The 21,255-nt window shown below is 37.4% G+C and overlaps 1 protein-coding gene across 4 annotated transcripts in view; it reads right to left on the bottom strand.

Moving 5' to 3' along the window:
- Positions 1 to 21,255, bottom strand: part of SUGT1 (SGT1 assembly cochaperone of MIS12 kinetochore complex) — a 62,557-nt gene that overhangs the window by 13,396 nt on the left and 27,906 nt on the right. For all 4 annotated transcript variants that reach the window (XM_077158386.1, XM_077158389.1, XM_077158387.1 and 1 more), the window contains one exon: positions 12,358 to 12,448. In XM_077158386.1, the coding sequence (XP_077014501.1) occupies positions 12,358 to 12,448 (91 nt within the window). The remainder of the gene's footprint in view (positions 1 to 12,357; positions 12,449 to 21,255) is intronic.

The raw sequence follows: 21,255 nt of genomic DNA, 5'->3' as shown, positions 1-21,255 counted from the left end.
GTTTCCTAGACCTTACAGCTAAAGGGCAAGCAATGAAAGAAGAAATAGATAAATGGGATCTCCTCAAAACTGAATACTTTCACATGACAAAGGACTCTGTCAGCAAAGTAAAAAGGCAGTCTATTCAAAGGGAGACAATATTTGGAAACCATGTATCAGATAAGGGTTTAATATTCAGAATATATAAAGAGATCCTACAACTCAATAACAGAAAGACAAACAATCTAATTGAAAAGTGGACGAAAGACATAGACAGATACTTTTCCAAACAGGAAATACAGACAGCTCAAAAGCAGATGAAAAGTTGCTCAACTTCACTAGCTATAAGAGAAATTCAAATCAAAACCAAAATGAGAGATCATCATCTCATACCTACTAGAATGGCCATAATTTAAAAAAAAAAAAACAGAAAACTACACATGCTGGAGTAGATGTGGGAAAATAGATACAATTATTTACTGTTGGTGGGAATGTTGAATGGTGCAGCTATTCTGGAAGACAGTTTGGTGGTTTTAGGAGGCTAGTTGGAAAAAATACAATTAATCCAAACTACAGTAATATTGTAATATTCTTTCATTAAGTATAACAAAGGCAATATACCAAACGTAAATGTCAATAAGGGAGATATAAGGGAGTGGTATGGGATTTTTGTTGTTGTTGTCATCTCTCTTTTTTTCTCAGTCTCTTTTTTTTTTGCAGAATAAATGGAAATGTTCATATATAGATTATACTGATGAATGCCTACCTATGTGATTATACCAGAAACCATTGATTGTACACTTAGAATGGATTGTAAGGTGTGTGAATAAACTGTTTTAAAAAATAGATAGATACAAATGCTGGTAAAGATGAGGGGAGAGAGAGATACTAATTTACTGTCGGTAGGAAAGTAGAATGGGGCAGACTCTCTGGGGGTCAGGATAATGGTTCCAGCGAAGGCTAAGTATAGGGTTGCTTTATGATCCTGCAAAACCAGTTAATAGGTACATACTTGGAAAAACTGCAAGCAAGGACACAAACAGATATTTGCCCACTTGTTTTTATAGCAACATTATTCACGACTTTAATGACTGGAGGTGGCTAAAGGTACATCAACTGATGAAGAGAGGGGCAAATTGTGGTGTACTAAATACAACAGAATATTGAACAACTGCAGAAAGGAATGAGGTCGTGAGGCACGCATATATAGGTGAACGTAGCTTGAGGATGTATCTTGAGTGAAATAAGCCAGAAGTGAAAGGACAAATATTGAATGGTCTCACTAATATAAACTAACTGTAATGAGCAGACTCTGAGAATTTAATTCAAGAGCATAGGTTATCAAGACACAGAAAATGGGAAGGGACTGGATAATTGATCATTAAGGAGTACAAAATGTTCATAAGGCTCACTGTAGAAATTTCTAGATTGTACCCTCTTATTTATTTCTGAGTTTTAACTGTTATTTCTAAATTCTAAGATGCTGTGCTCTTTCTGTATAACCTGACAGTTGCCTGGAATTTTACACATCTGTGTGACACCTGAGACTCAGAGTTAGAATTCTGCAGCATTACTCCATATAGCAACTGTTAAAGAATAGAAAAAGAGATCAGACTTCAACAAGAGTTACGAATGAAGCAGATCTGGTTAGGACTAAGGTAAATCAGAATACAGGGTAAAGTGTCTGTATTTTAAAATTACATCTTCTGAATGAGACCAACAGAACAGATGTTTATTTTGTCCAAAATTTAAATTTTCTATAACACATTTTTAATTTAATCTGTCTGGTCACTTTAAACAACATAATAACATGGAGCCTAGACTAGGGAATGAGATCTTGCTAATCTGTACAGGTTACTGTAATATCCCGTTATATTCCAGAGTATTTCGGAGAGAAAAATCAAAAAAAGTATTTGCAAAATCCCTTGAGGAACTTGGAAAAAAATGTGGAACTACTTAACTTTTCACAAGTTAAATTTCCACAAGTTAAATAGTGGGGAACTATTAGGGACTCCCAATTTAATAAACTAAGCCCTCAATCTTGGAACTTGCCCTTCTGAAACTTATTTCTGTAATGGCTAAAGCTAAACCTACTTATAATTATACCTAAGAGTCACCCCCAGAGAACTTTTGTTGCTCAGATGTGCCCTCTCTATAAGCCAACTCTGCAAATAAACTCTCTCTTCTTTCCTGCTACATGGGTCATGACCCCGAAGGGTTTAAGTCTCTCTCACAATGTGGGACATGATTCCCAGGGGTGTAAGTCTCCCTTACAATGTGGGATATGACTCCCAGGGATAAGCCCAGCCCTAGCATTATGGGACTGAAATGCCTTCTTGAGCAAAAAGGGAAAGAGAAATGAAACAAAATAAAGTTGCAGCGCCTAAGAGATCTCAAATAGAGCCAAGAGGTCATTCTGAGGTTTTACTTTAATGTAAGCTTCAGCCAGATACTGCAAATTGTCACAGTATGCCAAAGCCCAACCAACAATAGTTCTGAAAACCCTAAAGAATACCCTGGGCAACATCTGACACTCTACGTATTTCTTAATTAAGTTAAGGCCCCCAGATGGTTCCTATGCCAGATGAGTCCTGAAGCCAGGAGGTACCAGTCTCTTCAAGAACAAGTTTCATTTCTCTACCCCATAAGATTACAACCTCTTTCCAGCAGGAAGAAGTTACAATGCTCACTTCCCAGATATCCCTAAAGATTGAGAGAATGATCAAATGACAGGGAGGAGGTGTAACTAAGCAGTTAGCATTTAACAAATGAATATGACCACTGATTCTTATCTATAAAGATATTTCTCTTTAGTTTCTAGTGTATCAGAATAGCCCAAAGGAAATACCTGAAATAGGTGAACTATAATCCAGCAGCCTTGATCTTTGATGACTGTATAACTATATAGCTTTCATTAAGGCAGGTTACAAGTTTAACCTCAGTATTTTTGTATAAATTCATGTGTATCACCTCACTATTACTGTTGTATAACTTAATGATGTACATTCATGCATATCACCTTATGAATGTACATACAAAATTATGTACTCCTAAACCACATAAAAAGCAAGGAGTAAAACAAAATGTCTGCGGCATCTGTCTGCCTCTGGTCACCTCTGCAGACCACGCCTCTGGTCACCTCTGCAGACTCTGCCTCTGGTCACATCTTCAGACCACACCTCTGGTCACCTCTGCAGACCCTGCCTCTGGTCACTCCCACAGACCCTGCCTCTGGTCACCTCTGCAGACCCTGCCTGAGGTCACTCCCACAGACCCTGCCTCGGGTCACATCCACAGAACAGGGGTCCTCTGCGCATGTCCCATCTCAGACAAAAGAAATTCCAAACCTTTACAGTATTTACTGTCTGTTCCCATAGTGACTCCCGCCTTGTTTACTAGCCTATATAGTCTGGAAAACAAGAATATTCGGGGCTCAGACTTTGGATGGAAGTCGTCTGAGCCTGCCAGCAATAAAATTTTGGCCACTACTCAGAGACTCGGGTGCTTTCTTGGGAAAACGAAGTTTTCATTACTTCATTATCATGTGACCATGTAATTGTAAAAACCTTACAACTTATACTCCCCTTATCCAGTGTATAGGTAGGTAGGAAAATAAAGTCATGTACGAAAAATTAATAATAATAGGTCGGGAATATGGGGAAAATATCCCTATGTAAACTATAAGACAATAGTTATACTACTATTTTAATAATCTTTCATCAACTTTTTTTTTGGTGCATGGTCCAGGAATTGAACCCAGGGCCTCCCACATTGAAGGGGAGCATTCTTTTTTTTTTCACATGGGCAGGCACCGGGAATCGAACCCGGGTCCTCTGGCATCATAGGCAAGCATTCTTGCCATTGAGCCACCGTGGCCCACCCTTGAAGGGGAGCATTCTACCACTGAACCTCCTGTGCAAACTCTTTCATCAATTGTAACAAATGTAATTACTATTTAAAAGAAAATTACAAAAAAAAAGTATTGTCAATCAAAACAAATTTTCACACCCATGCAAGTGTGCATTGATGGGGTGGCATATGACAATCCTGCATTTCACACATGATTGTTCTACAAACCCAAAAGTTTTCTGATAAAATTTTTTTAAAAAAAGAAGAAAAATCTGGGACTTCCAGGAAGATGGCCGACCAGAATAGCTCAAGATTAGCCCTGCTCCATGGAAAAGTTAGAGAAGGGACAGGAGGGCGACTGAGGTGGCAATTTGGGAGAGCGTCTGACCTGGGAGAGCGTCTGACCTGGGAGAGCCTTCTACACCACATGTGGCAGCCCTAGCTGCAGTGGCTGAGGAACTGAGGCAGAAATCTGGAGCCTGGTATGGAGGAGCAGAGCCCGCAGGAATGCATGGATGGGAACACGGAACTACAAAGTAAGCCAGGCTGCATTCCTTGGGCGCATGCTACCCTCACTGGCGCAGCCCCATGACTGGCAACTCACCTCACACCCCATACATATGAACCCTATCACCCACTCCCATTCCCCGCATTCCAGGTGCCCCCACCCCACCAGCACCCAGCGTAAATACCTGCCCCCCACCCCCACCCCAAATGCAGCCCAATCACCTCTCATACACACCTCCCGAGCACTACCTTCCCCTCCTTGTTCCCTGAAGGGTGTTGCTAGCGCATAAAGTTTGTGGGCACTAACCTCTATAAATAGGCTACTCCGCACCCCTATCCATAGTGTCGCACAGCCTTACCTCGCCCTCCCTAAGCTCAGCACATCTGTTTACAACACACCTAGGACAAAGCATGCACACAGGCCTTCAGCTCTGGGATCTACACTTCAGCAGTCCTAGAACCGTGCATGCGCACAGCCCTCAGCCTCACTCCCCAGCTCTGAGGAAGTGCCAACCTGTACAGCCAGGTCACATCTGCCCCCAATCTAAGAAGGTATAATGCCGACCTGCTGCCACAGCTCTACGTATGCACACAAAGGGCCCTGTGCCTTAGACCAGCAAATACCAGGGTTACAACCCCCAGACTGGTGCACCTGCATAGTTATAACCTCCCTGGCCGCTGGACACCCACATTCACAAGCATCAGCATAACATCCCCAACTTGCGTCCATACCTACTCTAAAACAAATCACTTACCAAGTGCCCTACCCCATGCCCTCCTCCCAGCTGTACAACGATCCCACAAACACAAAGCCTCAGACTACTTAAAGAAATCAAATTCCAAAGTAAATCAATCAAGATACTTACATGTGACGAAGACAACAGATCACTAATGCAGACAGATATAGCCCTGCCTAATGACCAAATTAAAACACATGAGGAGACACAGATGTTTGAACAACTAACCAAAGATGTTCATAAAACTCTACTTAATTAAATAAGTGGGATAGCAAAAGACATGAAGGAGATCAAGAAGACAGTAGAAGAGCACAAAGAGGAATCTGAAGGAATAAATAGAAAAAAAGCAGAGATCACGGAGATTAAAGACCCTGTTAACCAAATAAAAAACAGAGGAACACAACACCAGATTTGAAGAGACAGAAGAAAGAATAAGTGACATAGAGGACAGAATAATTGACTTCAAAGACTCAAAACAGCAAATGGCAAAAAAAGATGGAAAAAATTGAATTGTATCTTAGGGAAATGATAGACAAAACAAAGTACGCAAATATAAGAATCACTGGTGTCCCAGAAGGAAAGGAGAGGAAAGCTGAGGATATAATGGGGGTAAACTTCCCAAATCTCATATAGGACATAAATATACAAGTCAAAGAAGACCAATGAACTCCAAACAGAATAAATCCAAATAGGCTTTCCCAAAGGCACATACTAATCAGCCTATCAAATGTTGAAGAGAAGCAGAAAATATTGAAAACGGCAAGAGAATAACAATCTACTATGTACAAGGGAAATAAAATAAGACTGAGTTCAGACTACTCAATGAGCACCAAGGAAGCAAGAAGGCAGTGGTATGATATATTCAAGATGCTGAAAGAGAAAGACTTCCAGCTAAGAATTCTGTACCAGGCATTCTGCCCTTCAAAACTGAGGGACAGACTAAAGTTTCCACTAACAAAAGTCCTGAAAGAATTTGTCAACAAGAGACCAGCCCTACAAGAAATACTAAAAGGAGTTCTGTCGTCTGAAAAAAACAAAAAGGTAAGAGAGGGATGTCTGGCGGAGAGCACAGAATTGAAGAGTACCACTAAGAGTAATTTAAAGAATACAAAGAGAAAGAGGGAAAAGAATATATACATCTGACAAATAAAGATATGGTAGTAGAATCAGAAAACGCCTTTTGAGTAATTACCTGGAATATTAATGGATTAAATTTACCAATTAAAAAATACAGACTGGCAGAATGGATTAAGAAACATAATCCAGCTATATGCTGCTTACAAGAGACTCATCTTACACACAAGGATACAAATAGATTGAAAGTGAAAATACGGAAAAAGATTTTCCACTCAAATAGTAACCAAAAGAAAGCAGGAGTAGCTATACCAATATCGGGCAAAATAGACTTTAAATGTAAAGACATCATAAGAGACAAAGAAGGACACTATATGCCAATCTCCCTAATGAACATACAAGCCAAAATTATCAATAAAATATTAGCAAATCGAATCCAATAGCACATTAAAAAAAATTGTACACCATAACCAAGTGAGATTTATAACAGGAATGAAAGGATGGTTCAATACAAGAAAATCAATATAATACAGCACATTAACAAATCAAAGGGAAAAAAACCACATGATCATCTCAGTTGAAGCTGAAAAAGCATTTGACAAAATTCAGCATCCTTTTCTGATAAAAACACCCCCAAAAATATCAATCAAAGGTAACTACCTCAGTATGATAAAAGGAATATATGAAAAACCAATAGGCAGCATCATACTCAACGGAGAGACAGAAAGCCTTCCCCCTAAGATCAGGCACAAGACAAGGATGCCCACTGTCATCACTATTATTCAACATTGTGCTAGAAGTTATAGCTAGAGAAACCAGGCAGGACAAAGAAATAGAAGGCATCCAAACTGTAAAGGAAGAAATAAAACTCTATTTCCAGATGATATTATACTGTAATTGGAAGATCCTGAGAAATCTACAGAAAAGTTACTTGAGCTAATAAACATATTCAAGCAAAGTGGCGGGATATAAAATTAATGTGCAAAAATCAGTAACATTTCTATACACAAGCAATGACATAGCTGAGGAGTCAGTTAAGGAAAAAATTCCATTGAAAATAGCAACTAAGAAAAGTAAACACTTAGGAATGAACTTAACTGGGACATAAAGGACTGGTACACAGAAAACATAACATGGCTAAAAGAAATCAAAGGAGATCTAAATAGGTGGAAAAACATTCCCTGCTCATGGATAGGAAGACTAAATATAGTAAAGATGTCAATTCTCCCCAAAATGATTTACAGATTCAACACAGTACCAATCAAAATTCTAACAACCTACTTTGAAGATTTGGAAAAGCTAACTACCAAATTCATCTGGAAGGGAAAGAGACCCCAATTAGCTAAAAGCATCCTAAAAAAGAAGACCGAAGTGGGAGGATTAATACTCTCTAGACTTTAAAGCCTATTATAAAGTCAACTGGGCAAAATAGCATGGTACTGGCACAAAGACAGAAGCATTGACCAAAAGAATCCAATGAAGAGTGCAGAAATAGACCACCAAATAAATATATGGTCAAATGATTTTTGATAAGGCCCCAAATCCTCTGAACTGGTACAAAATAATCTTCTGAATAATTGGGCATGGAAGAACTGGATTATCAATAGCCAAGAGAATGAAAGAGGACCTCTATCTTATACCCTACACAAAAATTAACTCAAAGTAAATCAAAAAACCTAAATATAAGAACTAGCACCAAAGAGCTTCTAGAACAAAACATAGGGAAACATCTTCAAGACCTAGTAATAGGAGGTAGCTTCTTAAACTTTAACACCCAAAGCACAAGCAACAAAAGAAAAAACAGATAAATGGGAATTCCTCAAAATCAAATGCTTCTGAATTTACAACAAGGACCATTCCAGTCAATCCTAAAGAACATTTAGGGCAATTTATAAAATTCCACAAAGGTTCCAGGCACAAGAGTAACTTGCCAGAAACCTACAACCTCCAGATGGGTCCCTGGTCCAGATAAGTGCTGAAACATAGACCAGCCTCTCCAGAACATCAGAGAGTTTCATCTCCCTACCCCATATTAGTGAAAGACCCTTCCAATATCCAAAATTTAGATACAGGAATTGCCATAGCCCAAACAACCCCGATGAGAGGTATGGAAAGATCAGGTGATAATGGAATTACACATGGAAGATAGGACTTACAAATGAATATGACTACTGAATCACTAAACTGATATCTCTTTTAGTCTCCAGTATTTTGGACCTGCTAGAAGTAAAAACCTAAAATTGTGAAATTGTAACCTATGTCAAAGTCTGAAATATGTTCTACAACTAATTGTGGTGCTGTGCTTGGAAATTTATACCTTTTTTGTATGTATGTTATTGTTCACAAAATAAGGGAAAAAAATCAATTGTGATGATAAAAAAGTATTTAAGCCCTCTAGCCTCCTATATTCTGGAGCAGCTAAAAGGAAAACTATGAGAAGATCGTATGGTAGCCCATGACAAACTCTGGGATCTACCCTGTAACCACTGTTTGAAGAGAGCTTTCAAAACAATTGCTATTTTATTTCTTTGCTTTGTATATATGTTATACTAAACAATAAAAAAAATTTTTTTTTAAATCAAATGCTTCTGCACCTCAAAAGACTTTGTCAAAATGGTGAAGAGGCAGCCAACTCAATGGGAGAAAATATTGCGAAATCACACATCAGACAGAGGTTTGATTTCCTGTATATACAAAGAAATCATACAACTCAACAATAAAAGAACAAACAATCCAATTATAAAATGGTCTATAGATACGAATAGGCATTTTTCTGAAGAGCAAATACAGATGGCTCAAAAGCACCTGAACAGATGCTCATTTTCACTGGCCATAAGGGAAATGCAGATCAACACTACAATGAGATACCACCTCACACCTATAAGAATGACTGCTACTAAACAAACAGAAAACTATAAATGTTGAAGAGGATGTGGACAAATTGGGACAATTACGCACTGCTGGAAGGAATGTATAATGGTGCAGCCGCTATGGAAGACTGTTTGGTGGTTCCTTAGGAAACTAAATATCTAGTTGCCTTATAATCCAGCAAAAGCCCTACTTGGTACACACCCATAAGAGCTGAAAGCAATGACACAAACAGACATTTGCACAGCGATGCTCATAGCAGCGTTATTTACAATCACCCAAAGATGGAAACAAACCAAATGCCCATCAACAGATGAGTGGATCAAAAAAATGTGGTATATAGATACGATGGGATATTATGCAGCAGTAAGACAAAATGACTTCCTGAAGCACATGACAAGATGGATGAGCCTTGGGGACACAATGCTGACTGAAATTAGCCAGCTACAAAAGGACAGATACTATATAATTCCACTTATATGACCAGCATAAAGGTATAATCATAGACTTATAATATACAATATAAAGGACTTAAGAGATACTTAGAGGCTAGAGATGGGTGAACTGTTAGTTAAGGATGCTGAACCTCAATGTAAGGGAATAGATAGGAGCGAAGGTGATTCTCTGGTGGGTCTATAAGTAATATTATCATATTGAAGGTGAACAAGATTGAAAGGGGCTGTACAGACCTACGTGTCCTACTGACTCACGCTAGAAATAGTAATGAGTTCTCATAAGAATTACTTTAAAGATATGATTCTCGTACAGACACTGTTTAAGTCTAGGGGGAAAAGTACTATTGCATGCTATGAGCTATGTTCAAAAAGAAACCATCAGCACTACCACAGCAACAGCAGAGGTAAATAACAGGGTGAGAGACAAGAGTTATGAGGAGATTTAGATCTTCCATTTGGTGAGGGTGTGTTTATTACTGGTCTTCTTTCTCTTAGAAAGAAATTATCTAAAATTGAGAACAATGATGGACTTGTGGATTCTGGGCCCTCTACATGATGCCCGATGAATGCAGGTGACTGAAGGATGCACTGCTGGAGAAGCAGATAGGCGAACGATGGTGAATACTTATGAATGAAGGTTATGCTACTACAAAAAGGAACAATGTCGTGAGGCATGCAACGGAGTGAATGAGCATGTGGGACATTTGGTGAGACAAAACGAGCCAGAAACAAAAAAGCAATGGTATGGTCACCTTTAGAAAATGCTTACAAGGAAACAGGGGTCTAGATTATAAGGTTTTAGAGTAGACACATTAAGTCTGGAGCGGTAATTATTATTTCTGGATTTTGAGAGGCGGTTTTATATGTACGGTATTTAGAGATAAGAACAAAGCCGAATAGGTTGGGGTTAAAGTAATTCAGAACACAGGGGTAAGGAAGACAGTCTTTAAATTTTAGAACCACACATACTCTTTGAGACCAATGTAAGAAAGGTTTATTTGATTTGGAACTGAAATTTTTTGTAGTGCATAATCTAATTCAACCTATCTGTATAGCTCATTTGAACAACTGAAACACAGGAAGCACATTCTAAGAAAGAGGTCCTTTACTTCTGTATAGATTATTTTAAGGCCTGGAAACATCCTAGAGTATATTAAGCAGATGATTAAAAATTATTGGCAAAGTCCCCTGAGGGAGGGGAGAAAGAATATAGAACTATTAAACCTTACCATCAGGGAATCCCATGATACTGTGTCAAACTTTAGGGATATCCAAATCAATAAGACCATGCCCTCGATCATGAGTCTTACTCTTGTGAAGCCTAAGCAAGCAGCGGAGAAGCTTAGGCTACCTATAGGTATGCCTAAGAGCTACTTCTGGAGGACCTCTGTCATTGCTCAGATGTGGCCTCAGTCTCTCTAAGTCCAATTCTGCAAGTGAAATCATTGCCCTCCCCCCTATGTGGGACATGACATTTAAGGGTAAAAGTCTTCCTGGAGATGTGGGAGAAGACTCCCAGGGATGAATCCAGACCTGGCACCGTGGGATCATCAATTACATCCTGACCAAAAGGGGGGAAAGAAATGTAAAGTGTAATTAATAAAGTACCAGCGGCCGAAAGAGTTCAAATAGAGTCAAGAAGGAGGTTGATCTTACACAAGCTTCAGGTAGACCTTACGTGCCAACCCAACCAGGACCATTCCCCAGCCAATCTTAAAGAACACCTAGGGCAATACATAAGATTCCACAAGGGTTTCAGTAGTTTCGAGCAGTTAGAAGTAAAAACCTAAAATTGTGAAATTGTAGTCCTGTCAAGGTCTGTAGTATGTTCTACAACTAATTGGGGTGCTGTACTTTGAATTTTATAGCTTTTTTGGAAATATGTTATTGTTCACAAAAAAGAAGGAAAAAAAGTCTATTGTGACGTTAAAAACTATTTAAGCTCTCTAGCCTCCTATATTCTGGAGCAGCTAGAAGGAAAAATACGAGTGGATCATATGGTAATCCAGAACTAACTCTGGGATCAATCTTGTAATCACTTTCTGAAGAGTGCTCTGAAACTTATTGCTTTGTTATTTCTTTGCTTTGTATATATGCTATACAATAAAAATGTTAAAAAAACAAAAAAAAATCTGAAAACACCTGAAACATGTTACCTTTGTTTCAAATCATCAAATCAGAGCATTAGCTCTTATAAATGAAAAAGAAATTTCTCTCCATTCATTATGTAATAGCTTTACTACTGGAAAATGCAATCTTAGGTTGTATATCTGAAAGTGTCCTAAAGATGAATTGTATCTTTAAGAAAAATGCAGACTACCTGCTCATTGCATATGCTTAGGACTGACAACAAAACAAAGTTTTACATCTCTTAGAGGGTTAAACAATCAATCCTATTTTTAACTCTTCTCCAAGCTTCCCTTAGCCATTCATTACCTGTGTTCATTTAAATGGGCAACATAGTGAAATCAGCAGATTACTTTATTCTATGAAACCCAGGTTATCAGAGCTCACAATAAAAGGAATAAAAATAAAGAAATAAAAAGGGGAGAGGGAGACAGTAACAGAGTAACTACTAATCCACTCACAACCCAAAAAAGAAAAAACAAGGAAAAGCCAATACACAAAAACTGAAAAACTCTACTGGATGACAAACAGTAAATCCCAACCCCCTCTAGGATTCTACAGCCATTCATTTTGTATTAAGAGTTTAAGAAATTTGACCATTCATGAGAAAGGCACTTTGAAGTCATTATGGAGCATCCTTATTATATTCAATGTGTCTTCTCTAGGGTAAATAGTGAAAATAGAAAGAAGGCTTATTTCTATTTAATTTCAGCTATACAACACATTATGAATTTAAAGCTTATCAAGGTCAGAAAACAAACCTGCTATAAACTGTTTTGGCTTAGGCAGGTCTCCTTCTCCCTCTAGCTTTTCCCATCTCACAGCCTCTGGTTTTTTCATTTTAATTTCAATCTGGAGAAAACATCAAATAAAATCTATTATTCAATGTAAAATACATACAAGAGTAAAAAAATTCAATTTTTTCAAGTCATCAAAGTTTTACAAGAATTTACATAGTTTCCTGAACTTAGACAACGCTAAATCTGAAGAACAATAAAACTTTTATCTTTGTTTCAACACTTAAAATTCACCCTTCAAAACCAATGGGTGGGGAAAAGAAGTGCAATTAATTAAGTATCAGTGGCAAAGAGAGAGTTCAAAAAGAGTCGAGAGGCTACTCTGGAGGTTGCTCTTACACAAGCTTCAGGTAGACCTTGCTACCTATCATAACCTACCAACCAACAACCAGGACCATTATAAAATTCCACAGGGGTTCCAGGCACTAGAGTAACTTTGCCAGAAACCTACAACCTCCAGGTGGGTCCTGGTCCAGATAAGTCTTGAGATGTAGACCAGCCTCTCCAGAACATCAGATAGTTCCATCTCCCTACCCCGTATTAGTGACAGACCCTCCAAATATCTAAAATTTAGAATGTCATAGCCCAAACAACCCCAATGAGAGGTATGGAAAGATCAAAGGTGATGGTAGAATTATATACAGAAGATAGGACTTAACAAATGAATATGAATAATAAATCATTAAATTGATCTCTTTTGGTCTTTAGTATTTTAGAGCAGATAGAAGTAAAAACCTAAAATTGTGAAACTGTAACCTATGTCAAAGTCTTAAATATATTCTATAACTAATTGTGGTACTGTGCTTGGAAATTCATAGTTTTTTTGTATATATATATATATATATATATATATATATATATTATTGTTCACAAAAAAAAGAAGGAAAAAGTTGACTGTGATGATAAAAAGTATTTAAGCCCTCTAGCCGGCTATATTCTGGAGCAGCTAAAAGGAAAAATATGAAAGGACCATATGGTAGCCCATGACAAACTCTGGGATCTATCCTTTTTGAAGAGTGCTTTGAAAATTATTGCTTTTTTATTTCTTTGCTTTGTATATGTGTTATACTATACAATAAAAAAGTTAAAAAAAAAAAAAAACAAGGGGGTTCGGGGTAGTGCGATGGTGGCTTAGTGGCATGCCACACCGGAGACCCAGTTCTATTCCTGTAGCCTGCCTATGTTAAAAAAAAAAAAAACAACGGACAGGGGGTGCAAGGGTAGTTCAGTGGTAGAATTCTCACCTGTCATGCAGGAGACCCGGGTTCAATTCCTGGCCCATGCACTTTCCAAACATACAAATAAACAAAAAATTCAACAAATGGTGCTACAACAACAGGATACTCACATGAAAAAAGAATGAAACGTGACCCCACTATACAGCAAATCACGAAAAAAAAAAAAGGATACACTATAAGCCACTTTTAAGTAAACTTGAATTCCATATGCTTTTTCTTCTAAAGTGGTGGTTCTCAACCAGGGGTGATTTTGCCCCACCCCTTCTCTGCCCCAGATGCTACAACTTGGGGTAAGGATGTGCTACTAACATCTAATGAGTAGTGACCAGGTTAACAACTGAACATCCTACCATATAGAGGGCAGCTCGGTACACTGAATTACTCCACCATAACAAAGAATTACCCACCTTAAAATGTCAACAGTATTTAGGACAGTGAAAAAGAATTGTGAATAATACCATAATAGTGGATACAGTACACTACGCATTTGTCAAATCACACAGAACTGAATAAACAAAGAGTGAATCCTAATGTGAACTATGGATATTAGATACTAATAATACATCAATATTGATTCATCCATTGTAGCAAATGAACTGAACTAATAAAATAGGGGAAATCATGCGTGTATTAAGGGTGGGTATACAGAAATTCTCTGTATTTTCATGGCAATTTTTCTTAAACCTAAAACTGGTCTAAAGAGAAAAATTATTAAAATTTAAAAAGAATGTCAAAAGTGACACCTTGAGAAATTCTACTTTAAAGGAATTACATTTTTGTTTTGTATTTTATTTTTTGTACACTGTGCAGGAGGTCAATTTCATTCTTTTCCATGTGGATATCCCATTACCGTTGCATCATTTATTGACATATTTTTTTTTTATTTTTTTATTTTTTTTAGTTCATGGGCCAGGAATCGAACCTAGATCTCCTGCATGGCAGGGGAGAATTCTACCACTGAACTACCCATGCACCTCCAGGAATTATAATGTTTACATGTGCATTAATCTGTTTTAGAGTAGAGAAATCTATTCTATTGCAGAAAAAGAATATAAAAATTCTTTTTTTTTTTTTTTAAAGCTTTTACAGAAGTTTTGGGTCTTGATGACTCTAGCACATAAATCTAGAATTACCACCAGCCCAATTTTCAAAATATTTTTTATTGTGGTCATTAATAAAGTGTTCTATTTCCATTTGCATAAAAAAATACTTTAAAGTTAAAAAAAGGTAATTTAAAACTTAGGTAGTTTGCTTGAATGCTACTCTCATACGCACAGAAGGCATATGAGAAAAAACTGGAAATGCACAAAAAAATTGGAAATGCTGACATTTTTCAATCACTCATTCAATGCTTATAGCAGAGTAATCATTCAAATTTGAAATGCCTGGTAATTTTTCTACCAACTACATTCAGTTGGAGAACTTTTAAATTTGCACTTGAAAATTTCCTGAAGTGAGCTTGATTAATTTTTATAAAGTAAAATATCACCAGATTTTCTCATACACAATATTAAGTGATAGTACTCTGGTAATTTTAAGTTGTACTCTGGTAATTTTAAGTTGACACAGTTGGGATATTTACCAAAATGTTAAAGAAAAATAGCTGGCAATGGCACATCTACAATTACTGAAAAGGGCTATTTATATTATCTTAACATTTAAAACTGCATGATGTTTCTTTTTTTTTTGTATCCTGTATGGCAGGGGAACATTTCATTATTTTTCCATGTGAGTATTCCATTACTGCAGCACGATTTGTTGAATTTTTTGTTTGTTTGTTTTGGGAAGTGCACAGGCTAGGAACTGAACCTGGGTCTCCCGCATGGCAGGTGAGAATTCTACCACTGTACTTGCACCCCACTGCATGATGTTCATTTGATTTTCAATTCATCTGTAACAAAGGCCTGGGTACTGGCTAAACTCACCACAGGCCACACTATATCTACCTTATGTTCCTGTACTAAGCTCTGTCTATAAAAAGTTCCCTGCTTAACCTAACAGCAGCACAGACTAGAACTCAAATCCACTAAATACCACTATATCCTGAGCAGATGTGCAGAACTATGTACAAAACAGGCCTCTGTAAAGTCAAAATCAAATTACCTGCTAAAACTGAGATTAACCCATTCATTAAAACAGTTGCACATTTAAGCAGCTTTTTTAAAAAGTTAAAAGGAGGGCACAAGGCAGATGAGACTAATTTTCTTTTTGATTATATGCTTTTAAAAGTTTTTTATGCTTTTACATGCTTTAAAAAAATGAAGTTTTGGGTCTTGATGACTCTAGAACATAAATCTAGAATTACCACCAGCCCAATTTTCCAGATATTTTTATTGTGGTCATTAATAAAGTGTTCCATTTCCATTTGCGTAAAAAAATACTTTAAAGTTAAAAAAAAAAAGGTAATTTAAAACTTAGGTGGTTTGCTTGAATGCTACTCTCATACGCACCGAAGGCTTTCAAGCCATAATATCCTAAAGTACTATTCAAAAGGTTATTATTGGGACTTCTGGGAAGATGGCTGTGGTAGTTACATTCATGTGTCAACTTGGCTAGGTGAAGATACCTAGTTCTATTGCTGTGGACATGAGCCAATGGCATGTGAACCTCAACTGTTGCTGATTACATCTGCAGTCGGCTAGGAGGCGTGCCTGCTGCAATGAATGATGTTTGATTTAATTGGCTGGTGCTTAAATGAGAGAGCTCAACACAGCACAGCCCAAGCAGTTCAGCACCTCATCTCTGCACTCGCAGCTCAGCCCAGGCCTTCTGAGATGTAGAAAGGAATTGCCCTGGGGAAAGTTGTTGAAACCCGGAGGCCTGGAGAGAAGACCAGCAGAGATTACTCTGTGCCTTCCCACGTAAGAAAGAATCTCAATTGAAAGATAGCTGCCTTTCCTCTGAAGAACTATACATTAACTAAATAAATCCCCTTTTATTGAAAGCCAATCTGTCTCTGGTGTTTAGCATTCCTGCAGCTGGCAAACTAGAACAACGGCTGAATAGAGTAGCTCGAGATTAGCCCTGCTCCACGGAAAAGTTAGAGAAGGGACAGGAGAGCAACTGAGGTGGCGATTTGGGACCGTAGCTGACCCGGGAGAGCATTCAGGACCACAAAGGGCAGCTCTGGTTGCAGAGGTCGAGGAGCTGAGAGGCAGAAAACTGGAGCCTAGCGTGGAGGCACAGAGCCTCTGGGAGTGCATGGAAGGGAGCTGGAGACTAGGAACAGCCCTAGAACCAAGCAGGCATACAGCCCTCAGCCATACTCCCCAGCTCTGAAAACTGCTGACCTGCACAGCCAGGTCACATCTGCCTCCAATCCACAAAGGCATGATGTCGACCTGCTGTCACAGCTCTATGCATGCACACAGAGAACCCCACGTCTTAGATCGTGCACACCAGGGTTAAAACCCCCAGACTGGTGTACCCGCACATCTTCATTCTCCCTGGCCACTGGGCACCCACATTCACAAACATCAGCATAATATCCCCAACCTGCACCTATACCTGCCCTGAAATAAATCACTGCACTGAGTGCCCCACCCCATACCCTGCTCCCTACTGTACAACCATCCCCCAAATACAAGGCCTCAGATTACTGAAAGAAATCAACTTCCAAAGTAAATCACTCAAGATACTTACATACCACTAAGACAGCAAAAGATCACTAACCATATTACAATGCAGACAGATATAGCCCTGCCTACTGACCAAATTAAAACACCAGAGGAGACACAGATGAAGGAACAACTAATCAGAGATGTTCATACAACTATACTTAATAAGTGGGATAGCAAATAACATAAAGGAGAGGAATCTGAAAAAATAAATTTAAAAATATCAGATATCACAGACATCAAAGAAGCTGCTGACCAAATAAAAAACATATTAGAGGCACACAACAACAGATCTGAAGAGACAGAAGAAAGAATAAGTGATATAGAGGACAGGATAATTGACTTCAAAGACTCAAAACAGCAAATGGCAAAAAAAGATGGAAAAAACTGAACTGGATCTTAGGGAAATGATAGAAAAAACAAAGTACACAAATACAAGAATCATCAGTGCCCCAGAAGGAGAAGAGAGGAGTAAAGGGCTAGGAAGAGTAGTTGAGGATATAATGGGGGAAAACTTCCTAACCCTCATAAGAGACATAACTATACAAGTCAAAGACGTCCAACGAACTCCGAACAGAATAAATCCAAATAGGCCTTCCCCAAGACACAAACTAATCAGTCTGCCAAATGTTGAAGAGAAGCAGAAAATCCTGAAAGCGCCAAGAAAAAAACAATCTACTATGTACAAGGGAAATCAAATAAGAATGAGTTCAGACTACTCAATAAGCACCAAGGAGGTGAGAAGGCAGTGCTATGATATACTCAAGATTCTGAAAGAGAAAGACTTCCAGCCAGGAATTCTGTACCCAGACAAATTTTCCTTCAAAACTGTGGGAGAGATTAAAGTTTTCACAAACAGAAGCCCTGGAAGAACTTGTCAACAAGAAACCATCCCTACAAGAAATACTAAAAGGAGTTCTGCCGTTTGAAAAAAAAAAAAGGACAGAAGGTCTGGCAGAGGGCACAGAATTGAAAAGTACCAGTAAGGGTAATTTAAAGAATACAAAGAGAAACAGGGAAAAAAACATATATATATCTGACAAATAAAATAAAAAAAGATAAGATAGTGGAATCAGGAAATACCTTTTTAGTAATAATTTTGAATATTAACGGACCAAACTTACCAATTAAAAGATACAGACTAGCAGAAAGGATTAAGAAACATAATCCAGCTATATGCTGCTTACAACAGACTCATCTTAGATACAAGGATACAAACAGACTGAAAGTGAAAGGATGGAAAAAGATTTTCCACCCATGCTGTAACCAAAAGAAAGCAGGAGTAGCTATACTACTATCAGACAAAGTAGACTTTAAATGTAAAGATATCATAAGAGACAAAGAAGGACACTCGATACTAATTAAAGGGTCAATGCACCAAGAAGATATAACAATCATAAACGTTTCTGCTTCCAATCAAGGTGCTCCAAAGTATATGACACAAACATTGGCAAAACTGAAGGGAGCAATAGATGTTTTAACAATAACATCAGGAGACTTCAATACACCACCCTCCCCTATAGATAGAACAACCAAACAGGAGATGAACAAATAAATAGAGAAGTTAAAAAACTTGATAAATGAATTAGACCTAACAGACATATATAGGTCATTTAATAAAAATAGCCTTGAAAACTATTGCTTTTTTATTTCTTTGCTTTCTATATGTTATACTATTCAATAAAAAAAGTTTTAAAAAGTTATTATTAAGAATCCCTGCTGCGCTGGACTGTCAGTTTTAATTCTTTAAGAAGTGTTTCCTCTGTCTCCTCTCTGCAAGGAAGAGTTTGAGAGTTCTCTAAAGAAAGGAACTTGGACTTCAAAGGAAAAAACAGGAGAAGTCATTATTCCTAGAAGGTCATGTCATGGCATCCAGACACTGCCTTCTTAGGAAGAGGTTACCAAGCTCTTACTTCCTGCCACAGGGATCTTTCCCAGACTTCAGAGAACTGTGGAAGCTGCCTGCTGAAATTTTTTTTGCAGCAAACTTCAGAGACCCATCTGTTCCAAGGCTGTAGTCACCTAACAATCTCTCAGGTTAGTCACTAACCTCAGAATGCAGCCTTCCCAACATTTTCTTGGTCATCTTTCGTACATAAAATTGCTAAATCAACTGCTTTATTTATCAGTACAGTACCCCAGTCTTCCTAAAGACAGACTGACATATCTACCTTCTTTATTTTGGCACTTAAATCATTTCATAATAATTTTTAAAAATGAAAAAGACAGTAGTGAATGGAGACGGAAGAACCGAAGCTTTCTCCAGACTTCCAACAGTTCAGTTCACGTAGTTTACTGAGTACCTGCTTTGAGGGAGACACTGTGCTGGTACATAAGGACACTTCTATTCTTCAGGAGGGAACTGCTCAGAAGAGGCATTACCATAAACAAAAAGTTTCAGTGTGCAATATCTGGCTACAGGGAAATAATTAGTCATCTGGAAGGAAGTATGCCAAAATGACATTAGGGAGGAGACTAAGTAATGACTCTTCTCAGCTCCTTTATTACTTTTCCAAACTTTTTATGAAATACATTTATTGCCCTTATAGGCTAAACAAAAATCATAATAATCAGTATTTTAAAAACATAATAGCAGTTACATTTATTAAGTACTTATTACATACCCTATGTGCTAAGTACTTCACATTCATCACCTCACTTAATAGTGACAACCTTATAAATGGAAATTATTATTCCACATCTTAGAGATGAGGAAGTCAAAGCTAAGAGAAGGGGAAACTTGTTGGAGGTGTCTTTTTCAATTAGAAGTTTTACTTATATTACTTCCTCAGAAATACATGGTAATGGAAAAATGAGACAAAAATGATCTGCTGCATAATTAGAAAAGGAAGAGTCACAAATAGGTGCCACTTGTTGGATATATGACCATGAACAAGTGATTATCTCAAGGAACCTTTGTTTCTCCTGTAAAATGTCAATAAAACAGTGCCTACCTTGGAGTTCTTGGAAGGATTAAATGAGAACACATGAGAATATGGCATCATATCTGACAAATAACTAACAATTGAAAGCTATTTTCAATACCTTTCATCACCATCATAATTAGCTTTACAGTCTGGGCAAATTACTTAAGATCTGTGAGTTCAGTTTCTGCACTTGTAAAACGGAGATAAAAATACCTACACCAGGTGGACATTGTGCAGATTTCATAATACAAACCCAAAGTGCATGGAATACGATAAGGCAGTCAAAAAGTCAGCTACTATAATTTACAAATCAAATATGAGACTGGTTAAATAAGATATAATACATGGAAACAATGGAATACTTTCCTGTAGAATATGTAAAAACAGGTAAAAATATTCTTTATGTATGGCTAAGTTTAAAAAGGTAGCTATTTATGTATGGTAAAATTCTTTTCAAAATATATTTATATATTCATACATATTTATATAAATGAACCCAAGATACACAATTTGTGGGTCCCAGCAAGTAACTCAGTAAGGAAAAAAAACCACACCATTACACTACCACTGTATCAAGAACAGCAAAAAAACCCATAAATGTGTATTTAGATTAGCAATAACATCATACAGGATACTTCTACTTCATTCCATCCTATTGGAATTCTATCATCCCAGCTGAAGGCTTTCATATTTTATATCAGTACAATATAGAAAAATTATTTTGACTAAGAACAAGAATACAAGAACATTTCCACAAGGGCAAATTTACCCCAAGGGATTTTGAGAATTCTAATTTTTACTTAAAGGGAAGGAGTAGTAAACTTTAAAATAAATATTTCAAACCTTAGCTGTTTTTTGCATTGAAATAATAATCCTATAACTGTGACAGGATTATTAACTGTGACCAGAAAATTCTGTCGTGAAATTAACAAGATGGAACAAATGAAACATTACTTTTTCTTAATAGAGAAAATGGATTAGTATGCAGATATAAAAGCTGATACTCAGAAAAAGCTAAAATAACTATGTATAATACTTTAAGGATTCTGGCTTGCAAAACACATTAGATATTACACTGTG

The sequence above is a fragment of the Tamandua tetradactyla genome, chromosome 4 (assembly GCF_023851605.1).
Source record: "Tamandua tetradactyla isolate mTamTet1 chromosome 4, mTamTet1.pri, whole genome shotgun sequence".
NCBI lineage: Eukaryota > Metazoa > Chordata > Mammalia > Pilosa > Myrmecophagidae > Tamandua > Tamandua tetradactyla.
The sequence above is the reverse complement of the archived record's forward strand: the minus strand, read 5'-3'. Positions and strand labels throughout refer to the sequence as shown.